The sequence below is a fragment of the Pararge aegeria genome, chromosome 5 (genome assembly GCF_905163445.1).
Source record: "Pararge aegeria chromosome 5, ilParAegt1.1, whole genome shotgun sequence".
In the NCBI taxonomy this organism is placed as follows: Eukaryota; Metazoa; Arthropoda; class Insecta; order Lepidoptera; family Nymphalidae; genus Pararge; species Pararge aegeria.
The window spans coordinates 16,889,503-16,903,114 of record NC_053184.1 but is presented as its reverse complement, the minus strand read 5'-3'; the positions used below and the strand labels follow the sequence as shown (position 1 = coordinate 16,903,114).

General features: G+C 34.1%; 1 protein-coding gene across 1 annotated transcript in view; it reads left to right on the top strand.

The window, feature by feature from the left end:
- Window positions 1-13,014, top strand: part of LOC120624159 (nose resistant to fluoxetine protein 6-like) — a 73,682-nt gene extending 60,668 nt beyond the window's left edge. Inside the window, exons 9-12 of the mRNA XM_039890534.1 lie at window positions 47-252; window positions 6,739-6,881; window positions 7,510-7,621; window positions 10,646-13,014. Of these exons, the coding sequence (XP_039746468.1) occupies window positions 47-252; window positions 6,739-6,881; window positions 7,510-7,621; window positions 10,646-10,731 (547 nt within the window). The 3' untranslated portion in view covers window positions 10,732-13,014. The remainder of the gene's footprint in view (window positions 1-46; window positions 253-6,738; window positions 6,882-7,509; window positions 7,622-10,645) is intronic.
- Window positions 13,015-13,612: the final 598 nt, after the last annotated feature.

The following is a 13,612-nucleotide window of genomic DNA, read 5'->3' as shown; positions in this document are numbered from 1 at the left end:
TCAGTATATAGATAGACTAATTTAAATTACTACTTTATAATTGCAGTTACGAATTCTCAAAAATGCTGAAGGCGTTTGGCTGGACAACGAGCATAGTGCTCGGCTCAGTGACCACCTTCTCCGTCAGCCTGTTCTATCAGGAATGGTACCACTATAGCGCCATTGAAGCGGCCGCGTACATCTCTCTGCACAAGTTTGCATGGAGTATAGCCAACGGCTGGCTTATTATTGCGTGCGCTACTGGAAATGGAGGTAAAAAAACTTACGTATTTTCCTAAGTACAGAAACACCTTCGAACACTTTTCTATAGATTTTATTTTACTTAATTATATAAAATAATGCCGTTTTCGATGTAATAGATCCTGGTCCTGCAAATAAGACTGGGTGGGTTAATGCCTGTGTAGATCAGAGAGCTAGTGGCTTATGGAGTGAAGATGAACGTAAACGACATATTAATTATTTGGAATTTTTTTACACTAAATCTACCCACAAATTAACCAGCGCCATCTTTTACAATGCTCATGAACTATTACGTACCTCGTACGTTGTCACTAAGAAAATACGATATTAACTTTTTAGAACGGTTATACGGAATTGCGATCTATAAAATGGGTCCGAGAGGGTCATTGAGAGATAAATTTAAAGATGTTAAGATAATGACAATACATATTTGAAAATTTATGTATGTTCACAAAAATATAAGCAAAAATAAACTTGCAGTGCAATATACTAGACTAGATAAAATAAGTAATTTATTTAAAGGAAATTGTATACAATTTTACAATAAATTACCAGTTGATATATTGGAGATGTCTCTGAAAAAGTTCAAAGTTTTTATTAAACGTAAGCTTATAGAAAAGTCCTATTATAGTATTAAGGACTACGTCAACGATAAAAATGCTTGGGTGTATATTATTGCTCTAACCAGGTTGCTTCTTTAATAGTTTTTAAAGGACAATGTGAGATGGGGATAACAAAAAAAAAAACGGTTAAGTTTGTTGTGGGCTTCTTCTTAGACCAGGGCGGCTTTTAGTTGACGAATTTATTTATCGCCATCAACACACTCCTATGTCATATTTGACATGTAATGTACGCATCAAAAGTGCCCTCTGTGTGCCTATTTGAATAAAGAAATATTTGACTTTGACTTTGACTTTGGAAATATCTGCTGACAGGCTCACTATTGCTTGACGCTTGTATAATATATCAGACTATAACATATAGTAGAATTGAATCGTACTGTTTTCCTTAACCCCTTCTCACTGTGGGAGGAGACCCGTGACCTTTAGTGGGCCGGTAATGGGTTGGTATGATGAATCGTACTGTTACGTTGGCAATAAGATCATCTCCCGCGGTCGCCTGGTGCTCTTTTTACATTTTAATACCAATACATCGGTGCTATTTTATTTTTTGAACCCTTTCTATGCGTAGTAAGGTAACATGTCTATGATTGCCGTGCGTGTGTCTCGCAAAAACTTGAAAAAGGCTGAACCAATTTGAATTATTTTATGTTTTATAGGGTGGATAAAATTTAAAATTAAATTATTAAAACCTAGTCCGCAAAAACGATGAAACCTTTCGTTTGGGAATTATAATTTCGGATTATTATTGGTTTATGACTTTCTTAACTGTATCAGGTCACCCAGTAATTATTGAAAGCCTTTAACTTCGAAATATCACGCAGGATAAATTTAACCGATTGTGATGTTATCTGAGTGTGTATTTATTTTTTATGGAAATGATACTTCTTAAGCGGCGATTCGATAATTTTTTACCAGAATTCGGAGTGAATTTTTCAAGACGTCTAACTTACATATATTTACATTATTTTTTTTTAATAATAAATATACTACGACAATACACACATCGCCATCTAGCCCCAAAGTAAGCATAGCTTGTGTTACTAAGTTGACAGATAAATAGTTTTTTTATGAATAATTAACATAAATACCCTGCATAAATACTTATAATATACATATAAACACCCAGACACTTAAAAACAATCAACCATTACAAACATTATCTAGTTGTCGGAATCAAACCCACGGCCTTGAACTCAGAAAGCAGGGTGGAAGCCCACTGCGCCAATCGGCCGTCTAACTTATTTTGTAAAATAACATGAAATGTACAACGAAAAATACTGAGAAATTAACTATATCTTTGTCTGGTGCTATATTATATTTTGACCAACTGAGTTGCCACTTGGGGTATAATTTACTTCCATAGCGATGTTACTAAAGACACATTACTATTACGTAACTTTTGAGAAGAATGTAGTTTTATATCGCATAATCTGATAATTACCGATAGCTAAGTGTGAAGTGCAATGTGAAAATGATTTAGTTTATTTAGGTTCACTTCGTATTATTTTTTTGTTTTATCGGCAATAGAAATATACATTACGTAAAAGTATTTTAATTGTCTAGTTTTTATGGTTCATAACAGCCCGCTCACAGACAGACAGACGGACGGACCTACGGCCGGACAGACGACAGCGAGAGCTTTGTTACGTTCTGAGAAGTAATATGAAGTATACATATTTATATAAATTTTTAAATATACGTAAAATATTTATAAATACATATTCTTGACCCAGGGTAAACCAGGCTTTTGAGGAGTAACGTCCATTTGGGGTACATAACCCTACAAAGGTAATTTGATTTTACTTGAATGGTGAAGAACGTTTTTAATACTTAAACATTGAAGCCAATTTTTCTGGCATAATTATTTCTTTATTTTGCATAATTAATAATTATGCAAGTAAAATGACTCCGAGCCAAAGGGACGCAAATGTTATAATGAAGCACGAAAAAAAAAATTTACATGCCTAGGCGTGGAATATCGGAAAATATTACTTTGTTCATCGGGATCATTCAGATGTTAATACATCTAGACTGCACAATACAGCATAAGCAACATTTTAATAACCCGTCGTTATTATATGTACAGATTTATTATAGCTCTTCTCCGCGGTTACTATCGCTTTAGGGTCGAAACAAAATATGTTATTATCGCGAAATAAACTGGCCACGTGGATACATTCGAGTACTAACAAAAGAAGCAAAAGATCTCTTAAACCATGCGACCAAATAGCATGCTTTATAGCATGTGCAAGTTATGACAGCAAGGTTTACAATATTCCAACTTAAAACTACTAGGAGAGCACGTTCGGCGAATTACTACCGCTATGCTTATTTGTGCAAAGCAAGACTGTTGTGTTCCGGTCTTAAGGGCGTGGTTGCCGGTATAATTAAGAGTACAAGAGGCGTAACACCTTATATGCCTTAGGTCTATATACACAAGGCGGTATTCTCTACGAAGTTTTGCTCTGTTAACAAGCGATGGTTATAAACTTACCATCAGGTAGATCTGCACAGTCTGTTATTATTACTTATAAAAAAACTTCTTATGAACAAGTTCATCTTATCTAGCAGCAGTCTTATCTATAGCGTGTCTATAACCTGTGAGACATTAATATTAACTATAGAGCCTGCAATGTCCCGCATGAGTGCTTCAGCCTGTCCGGCGGCCATGGACATCAGTCAACTTAAAAAGCTGCTATGCAGGCTTGCATCTTCTGATGTAATTTCTGGATACTATTTGTGGAGTGACGGAAAGCGGTGCGGGATAATAGACTTGTAAATTTCGGAGTAATGCGCGTTTTTAATTTGAGTAAATAAAATATCACTTGTTTTAACGGTGAAGGAAACATAATGTTTTCCTTCACCATTAAAACCTGTAAGCCTTTGAGTGATGGAATTTGAAGTAGATTCTTTATATTCTTTTTTTTTTGAACTGTGTTAAAATCTACTTATATATATTACGTATATTTTATATATTACGTATATTTATTTAGATTATATATGTATTTGTATCTTTACATTTTGGTATTTATGTATATCTATCAACACTCTTGCCACTATCCCGTTCTCTTGCTGTAAGTCCTATCTACAAAGGTTGCCTTACATCCGTAAGAGATTGCTTGCAGCAATAAGGCCGCATTTGCATGTCTACATTGTGTACTGTATACTCCTTACTGTTTCTTTTCCTGTATGTTATACGTGCAATAAAGTGTTTCTTCTTCTTCTTCTAAGTTCTTCATAATTTTTTCAAGGGCGTGTGAAGTCCACCAATCTGCTCTTGACCAGCGTGGTGCATTACGGTCAAAGCCCTGCTCTTTTTGACACGGAGACCCGTAGACGACGACTCCGACTCCGACGTAGACTCTGTAGTTAGCAGGAGATAGGTTGACAATAATGATGAAACAAATGGTCACAGTGAATTTCTAATTTCTGAAACATTAAATACTAAGTAGAATATTATGTGCATAAGATAATAAGAACGTTTTGTACAAATGGATTAAAGCCAATAATCCAAAGAATCATCATGTTTTCACACGCTTTTTATTAGCTTCACCTGTTTGTTTGTTTGTAACTGACTCCTTTGGACACTCTTCAAACTGTCAGAACGGTCTGATTTCGTTCAAACTTTGTATATGTGTCGAAGACCGATGACACTACTAATTTGATAAGATTATTCCATAAGATCAAAATAAGATTTTTGTTAATTTATATAATGTTTCATCTATACTTGATAAGGCAGCAATGATGTTAATTTTAATTTCCAACCATATCTTTGGCTGATTTCTCTAATATTAACAAATTTGATGGTGAATTGGCTACCGATTAGTTTTGCTCTAATAACAACATAGTTTAAGAAAAACTGAACATCACGCTTTTATAAATAAACTAAACTAGTTTGGTTAGCTAGGAATTAATTTAATACCAATCGTGTTTTGTTTGTGTTAGCAACTATTTTTTTTTTTAACTCTAACTGCATGAAACTACATAAAATGCAAGAGTAATAAATAAAGCGTGCTTTGCTGTTTATATACTCCCTGTGGACTACAAGTTAATGAAAAATGTTGTTAATGAAATTCCTGATCTCTTACGTAAATTTAAAAATAGAGAACAAAATATATTTCAAAGGGTCTACTTTTGCTATGCGTTTCCGCATTATTGAATAGGGTCTCGTGTGTACAGCCTAGATGTAATAGCGCGTAAATTTTCACATGTAGAGGTTATTGCATCTCACTGGTCAGAGCAGAACGGTCTATATTAAAATGAATGGATCCCATAAATAATTTTAAAATGAAATAGCCGGCGGGAGTATCACGTGCAGTTCAAAATTGCTCGGTTTTTTATTTAAGCACGTAAATTGTTAGTTTTATTAAAATATGTTACTTGTTCAACAATTTCGGCTGGTAAATACGTTTCGTTTCGAGAGTTCTTTGGAAGCCAAATTTAATAAAAATACTGTATAAAACTAGGAATCGGTTCCAACGATTTTCATGAAATTTAGCATACAGGGGGTTTCGGAGGCGATAAATCGTGTTTTCCGGTAGTAACCGATTTGGTGCAACGAATTTGCACGGGTCAGCTAGTTGTAATAACATGTTATTGCAATTTTGAAGAAGAAGAAGAAATATTTTATTGCACGTATAACAAGCAGGAAAAGAAACAGTAAACAGTAAACAATGTAGATATGCAAAGGCGGCCTTAACTAGTTGTACTAGTTGTTGTAGTAGTCTTTAGTTTAACTAGTCGGGTATCATTGAATGTGTTCTCATCCATGTGTCATCATCATAAGTTTAGTGGGTTGTTTAATCTTCTTTTGCAAAAGGTGTAATATCCTATCAACACATTTTAATCAATGCCTTTGGCAATATTAAAGATACAAGGAGTAGTGACATAGATGACAAACTTCTTTTTTTATGGATTCATATATTTATAAATGGCTCCATGGCTCCGAAACATGGTCGCTAACTATGGGCCTCATAAGAAGGCTCAGAGTCACTCAGCGGGCGATGGAGAGAGCTATGCTCGGAGTATCTCTACGTGATAAAATCAGAAATATGGACATCGGTAGAAGAACCAGAGTTACCGAAATAGCTCAACGAGTCGCGAAGCTGAAGTGGCAATGGGTGGGGCACATAGTTCGAGGAGGGATGGACGTTGGGGTCCCAAGGTGCTGGAATGGCAGCCCCGGACTGGTAAACGCAGCGTTGGTCGACCCCCGTCCGTCCACGGACGACATTAGGCGCGTCGCAGGTAGCCGCTTGATTCAAGCGGCACAAAACCTTGGAATTTGGAACTCCCTACAAAAGACCTATGTCCAGCAGTGGACGTCTATCGGTTGATATGATGATGATGATATTTATATTTATAAATAAAAGTATACTTATAATAATAACTAGGGACCTAACCAATTTTTTTTTTCATTACGTGCTTCTAAGGGCCACATTTGACCACAATGTATTGAAGGTACTTAATTGGATAAGAATAAATGCTGTATTAATTAAAATCGCTTATAAAATGATTAGTTATTGTGGGTTATCCCTAAGAGATAGATATACACAACTGCGGACTTTCTTGTAGCCTTTTTAAGTCTATTATACTGAAATACATTATTTTGATCTATCTCGTAGAGTGAAACCAACGTTTGCAATGTATGCGTAAAAAAAAATGTGTTTATTTACGTCATCACATGAGAAACCTCTAATGTATCATACATATAAATTTTCCTATGGAATCACTCTATCTATTTAAAAAAACCACATCAAAAAGATCTAAGCAAATACAGGGTCAGACAGACGGCGGAAAGCGACATTGTTGTATAACATTTAGTGATAAAGTGTCAGAATAATTTGCCCTTTTTAAATTTTCTTATCTTTTTCAGGAATCCTTGGGAAACTACTGAATTGGAAGTTTCTCGTGCCGATCGCAAGACTGACCTTCTGTGCCTATTTAGTAAACGGCATTGTAGAGTTGTATTACGTGGGACAGTTGAGGCATCCTCTGCACATAACTTTCTTTACCATTGTAAGTAATATCCACATAGCCAATACCGTATACTGTATACCTATACTATATACATAATCATTATTTTTTAAAATTAATTATGACTGGTTATACTTTTTAACAGTAATATTATGTTTAATTCAATGTAAAAGTAAAATACAATCTCCTTTAATCTAAGAAATATGAATAATTCCTTAATAAGATAATTCAAAAGCGGTTACGCAATTTGAATTTCGAATACTTATCTCCATTCTCTCTACAGTTATTGTCATTAAAATAGAGTAAACACTCATTTTTTTATATTTCAATCTTATACTTCTTCAGCAAGCAATCTTAATGGAACCATTTTAATCATATATTTAAAATATTAGGCGTTAAAACGAGTGAGGGAGTTATAGTGTTCGTTTTCTATAGCTCGATAACAAAGAGCGAGAGCTAAATGTATGCAAATTTCACATTAAAAAATAACCCTCCTCTAACCGGTGCAGAAACAGCTACCTTTTAAAGTTCAAACCAGTGCAAGAATTGCCATTTTGTAATGTTCAAACCGGTGTAAAAATGCCCACTTTTTAAATTCCGTGTCGCGAATATATTTTTAATTACAAAGCCTAGCATTAAAACTGAACGATTATAATTTATTTGCTTTCAGGCAGCGAATGCTATATCCCACATAGTCCTAACATTCTTACTTGCCTTAATACTGTGTATTATATTTGAGGCTCCTCTACATGGGATAGAGAAGATTTTACTACGAATGTTTGGTGAGTTGGTGCTTTTTTATTATTTGAAAAGCCAACGTGGAGGTAGGTTTAACAAAAATATGGGTATGCAAAAGCCTTAAAGTAATAAACGACACAGCATTAACATCAAAAAGTGGTATTGGATAGAAGCAGGCGTTACTTTGATATATTATGAAAATTAAGCTTAATTTGGTATTGTCCACGAAAAGTAGGAGACTCTGTATGTAGTAATTTATAATTTCTTGTTGACTTAACTTAACAATTATTCATTGTAAAGTCAACATCTCCAGATGATGCTCCGGTTTTAGAGCGAAACGTGCGTAGAGGGTAGATTGCTGAAGAACTGTTTAGTGTGGAGTATAAAGATTGAAGAAATTATAAATCACACCATACAGATTCTCCTGCTTTGCGCGGACTATAGCAAATTAAATTAAATTTCATAATATACAAAAAACTGATTACCATTGCTATAAGCACTATTTTTAATATTATCGTATAAAACTGCAATACAAAAGTCAGTCAGGTTAGGTCAGTTGTTTGCTTAAATTCGATCAAATTTATTTTTTTGCTTGCGTTAAACTTGGCAACATTCAAACTTTGAAAAATATATAAATGTCTAGCTCAGCGGTATTATTTATACCTATATGATAGTCTTTACATTTATTCCTTTACTGTAATTACATTTATGGACTTTATCGCGGCGAAAACCACGGTATTTTCGAGTAAGCTAGCTATGTCCAACTTAGATATAGTTATAGCTCATCGACATGAAATTTAAGGTGAAAACCTTTGCCTTAGCCTTTGTGGTAATCCAGGGAATAAATTCAGTAGCTTTTGCGTAAAAGAACATCTAACTTCTATTATTTAAATCGGTTTTCTGAAACACAGCTTGAGGTTAAATATCCGGTAGCGACGCCGAAGGCAATAGTGGTAGGTACTAAAAATTCCCAGAGGTATTGAAATATCTCTCTCCACATGAACAACAAATATATAATAAATAGTACCTATTGGCTTTGGATGTAATTCAATCAATCGAGTCTGCTAGACGTATACAATCAGTATACGTTACCACTACCATACAAGCCGAAAAGCCCGGCTTGCGTTACAATAAATCTCCTATAATAATTCATACTTGATAGTAATGAGGAAATAAAAAAGTATGAACTTTGACTCAATAGTGTATTACAATGCGCGATTTCCGAACGCAGCGGTACAGAAATTCCCGAACGCAGCAAACTTCCGAGTGGCGGCAATGGAATGACAAAATATCAAGGTCGCGCACGAAGACCTCTCGCTTTGTCTCACTCACTCTCGTTGGCTTGCATAGGGCTTATGTTTTACTGCTTTCACCTATAGAAATGTTAGTGTTTTTAGCAGAGACAATCTAAATTATTTAATAATTGGTATGGACATAAAAAGCAACATTACGGGTTGAAGTTCGTCAGGATGTCAAATTTGAACAACTTCACACTTCTCCGATAGAGTGTTGTGTTTCATAGTTTGAAGTTTATTAGTGTTTGCTTGAGTTCGAAGTGCATTTCATTGTTTTTTTTCCATTATTAATTAAAGTAAATTTTATTAACATTGAGTTCAAATTGTGTGGAAATTGTTTCTTGTGGCGGGCTCGGGTGTGTGCAAACGTTAATTGGTGAACAAAAGGTAAATTATTTAACTTTTTTGGAAAAAAACAGCTTATATCATCACCGAAACTTTTTAAAACTAGTAAAAATCGTTAGAGGCAATTTAGTAGATCGTTAAACAATACTCGTTGGGTTGTACATTATATTGTCGGTATTGCATATTTTTTCTAATGAAAAGAACGTTTGGAACGCGGCTGGTTACAAAGATTTAAATAACTTTACAGGTGCTATAAAAAGACACCAGATTTACACATAAACATTTGAGTGCTGTTATTTATTTTTTTATTTTCGGCAAACAGCGCATATATACTTCTTTATCCCACCAATTATCAATTGAAATTTCCAATCATAATTCGCGTGTTGACCATAATCGTAGTGATTTTCAAAGATTATTTGATATTGTTTGTCATTTGGCATAGCAAGAACTACCTTTTAGAGGTCATGACGAGTTCAATAGTTCATTAAATAAAGGAAATTTTTTGAACTTGTATTGTTACTTTCAAAATAGGATCTTATTTTAGAAAAACATATGCAAAATCAACTAAGCGGCAAATCCGAGCCGAGTTATTTATCTAATAAAATTCAAAATGATATTATTCATTCCGTAGCTGATGTAATTAAATCTCGCGTCGATTTTAAATTAATTTGACATCATTTGTTTTGGTTATTATCGATGTAACTCCCGATGTTAGCAACAGAGTACTCCGTTAATGTGTCTGAAAGTCGTACGTCGGACACACTTTAATATATTTTTTTTAGGGCTTGCCCATCTTCAAAACCCTAGGAACGCCACTGTATACAATCTCCTGTAGGCAATAAGAATATTTCTAGATTTATTTACTCATTCGAATAAAGAACTGTGTGAAATAAATAATATATGTCATCAATTACTGCGCATACAAATTTAAAATAACTTACTTCAAAAAGAATATTACATCTATACAACGAATATCATCTAGTATCAGTTGGAAAGTCTCTTTTAAAACAAAACCCCAGTTGTTTTTGGCAAAACCCCCGTTGGTTTTGCCTCACGTGGTCCGAATTGGTTAAAATGTTACGCAGAGGCTTGTATCTCACATAAGTAGAATTAAATAGTATCATGATATTTTAACTACTAGACACGACTACTTCCCCCCGACTTCAAATAAAAAAACTTCTCAGAAGCGGACCACCACTTTTTTATAAGTAATTTTTTTCCATGCACCACTCCCGCATGACCCAGCAACTCGCATCGCACACCCTTGCAATATTACGTCGTTTATACTGTTATGTTATAACCTAAAACCTTCCTTGAGAATCAAATGATCAAAAGAATTTACCAAAACTGACTTGTCTTAGAGATTAGCGCGTTCGAACAAACACAACTCCTTAGTTTCATTATTAATATTTAAATATTTATTTTCAGCTCGGCCAGTATTGAGTGACAACGCAAAACGCGAAGAGTCCTGCGAGGTGTCCCGCCACACTAGTCAAAGTAAATTAGAAACGTAGTTACTGTTAAGTTAATTTAGGGACTAGATCAATTGTTTTAATTTCACTTCCGAAATTAATAACGTATCTATAATTCAAGATCTTAATTATTGGAAGTAAATATAACTTGCTTTAACGGCGAAGGAAACTTCGTGAGGTAACCTGCACACCTGGGAGTTCTCCATAATGTTCTTAAAGACATGTGAAGTCATTCTGAGAGGAGACTCGTACCACTCTTAGAGGTTGAGGTGTTGATCATTACGATAATGATGAAACGGACATTTAAATGATAATAATATATTTATATATAGCCCGAAATTTTTGAAGTATTTTACTTAATAAGGATATATTGATTGATTTAATACTTGGAAATTTTTATTAATATATTTTGATTTGTTGTGTTGTTGTCAAGATTTGTTGTTCTTTATTATATTATATGATAACTATTTCATTGATTCTGCAAATTATAAATATTTATTTCTATTTTTCTGTTCTGGATCTTGTGGTTACCATGTTCATATACAGATTACGAGGTCCTACATTCGAGCCCCGAGCTGGGCTAAAATTGTTAGGTATTGATATTTTTATTTGAAAGCGGGCAGTTGGCGGACTAGTCTGTCGCATCGGTCCCGGTTTTTATGACTAAGATATGATAATAATCATTAAATTCAATCATTAAAATCAACCTGCACTGGAACAGGGTCTATGCTCTAAACTCCAGTCTTGAATAAGAGAGCTGGCCCCTGTGGTGATGCTGGCATCGGCAGCGGAATTTTCATAGGAAGATGGATAAGATGCGATTATTAATTTCGGACTTGAATAGCTTTGTTACGCTGATAATAATCTACTTTCAGTGAATCACGAAGTATTGTATTGTCAAACTTTCTGTGTTTAATTTAGTTTGATAGTCAAAGAGAGGTCACCATAACTGGTAAACAATACGTTTAGGTATAAGTTTATGAATACATGGGGTTGATGTTTATAATGCAAATTTATGAGCGGAATTTTACTTCAATAATTTCAGCGAACATTTTGCCACTTACGAGTATAAAAAACATTTATCTGCAAGTAAATCCCGGAGCACGCTATATGAAAAGGAAATTTAGGGTTCATGTTTCAGATACAAAAATTAATGTATCTTATATAAGTACATTTTTTATATGAATCCTCGTTTATATAAAAATTATGTTGAAAGAGTCCGATCTAAGTGTCCAAGACAATAGCCCCTTTTAAAGAAAAGTCATTATACATTTATGTTTAAAAATAGACAGAAAGCCAGAATAGTAATATTATATCTAATTTCTGGTCTGCATTTTTTTTTAATTAGCGTAACATATTTTTTGTTTAAAAAATGTTGTAATCCCCCATCCTGTGTAAGACTGACTTCGACGTCGGACAAAATATTATTACCACGCCTTTATTAATATGGTTAACTTTTAGCCGGTGTACATAATATTGTAGTTTTCTTTTATTGTTACGTGCTGTTATGGTGCTGAACTATGATTTTCATTGTATTTTTTAAGACTTTAGGTGTTTAATTGAAATGTTTGTCTACCGAAGAAATCGTGTAAATATTATTTAAGATTTTTGACCATTTATAGTGTTAGGGTTGTAAAAGATATAGGTTGCAATAACTTACCATACGAGAATTGTGTATTTTATTTCTATATATTAAATACCATCCGTTCCGATAGTACCTAATTATATTTACTAGGGTAAGGAATTATTCCTTAGTATAAAAGAGATACCTACTCACAGACTATTTAGTACAGTTGAAAACGTGGGAATGGAGGAACAGAGTGTAGGTGGGAGGACTTCTCAGGATTTGAAATTTCAAATTTGATACTTAATTTTAGTCCTGGGTACTATCCAGAGTTGAAAATGAAGCTCACAATCTTTTCTGTACCATTAAAAGACGTACTGAACACACCACATTAGCTTTTCCAAAAAATCGGATGATAGCAGCATCGTTTCTGCAACAGAAAAAGTACAGTTGGCAAATTTATAGAGATAATAAAAAGTATTCCTTAATACATAGTAGGTAAACCCGTACACTTTTAAACTGGATGCATTATGAAGGTATTTGTTAAAAATCTTTTCGTATTAAAGTGTGTATGGGCGATCTAATATTCGTGGAGGGTCCAGGCTTTAAATCTCTTTTCTTATTTAAGAGAAGGCATTTTATCTTCAGCAGGGCTAGCACAGACAGGAGACAAAAATGATATCCCCTGATTATATCCCCTGGCATGGAATATAATTAACGTGACCACCTAAAGCACGGAAACATGGAATAGGAGAAGTTTAACCCCGTTTATTATTTACACATATATTATATGGATATTATTTCCATTTGTTCAAAACTACTCATAATTTACAATTTATTTATTGTACGCTCGAAGATGCAATTTTATATAATTACCCTCTTTTTGTAAATTAGCATGTAAGTTCCATTTAAGTGGAAATTCCTTTATGGAACAATAAATATCTTAAACGGATTTGTGCGCCAGTGCTCTGAGAGTTGATGAACCAGTGGGAGATAAGAAATTTATATCCATTCCTCGGGTGGTCTCCTGCCCATGCCAGCCGTGCAGCAATGAGATTTGAATAAGGTTGGAATGAAGATTACTTTTATCATAATTTGACGTTCTTGAGCTGAAAGGTCAACTCGCAAAATTAATAAAAAATTGATATGTTATTGATACTTAAATAGTCTAACAAACAAGGAATGTACTATTTGTGCCTGGTAATCAAAACCACATATTAGGAGCTATAAATGACCCGAAAAATTATTTGAGTGGGTTGCGTCCTTTTTGCTAAACATCGTCTAATTTAGATACACAAAAGGAATTTGCTCGTCTAGTTTTTTTGCCATCAGCGGTTAAATTGCCTGGTAAAAAGCTAC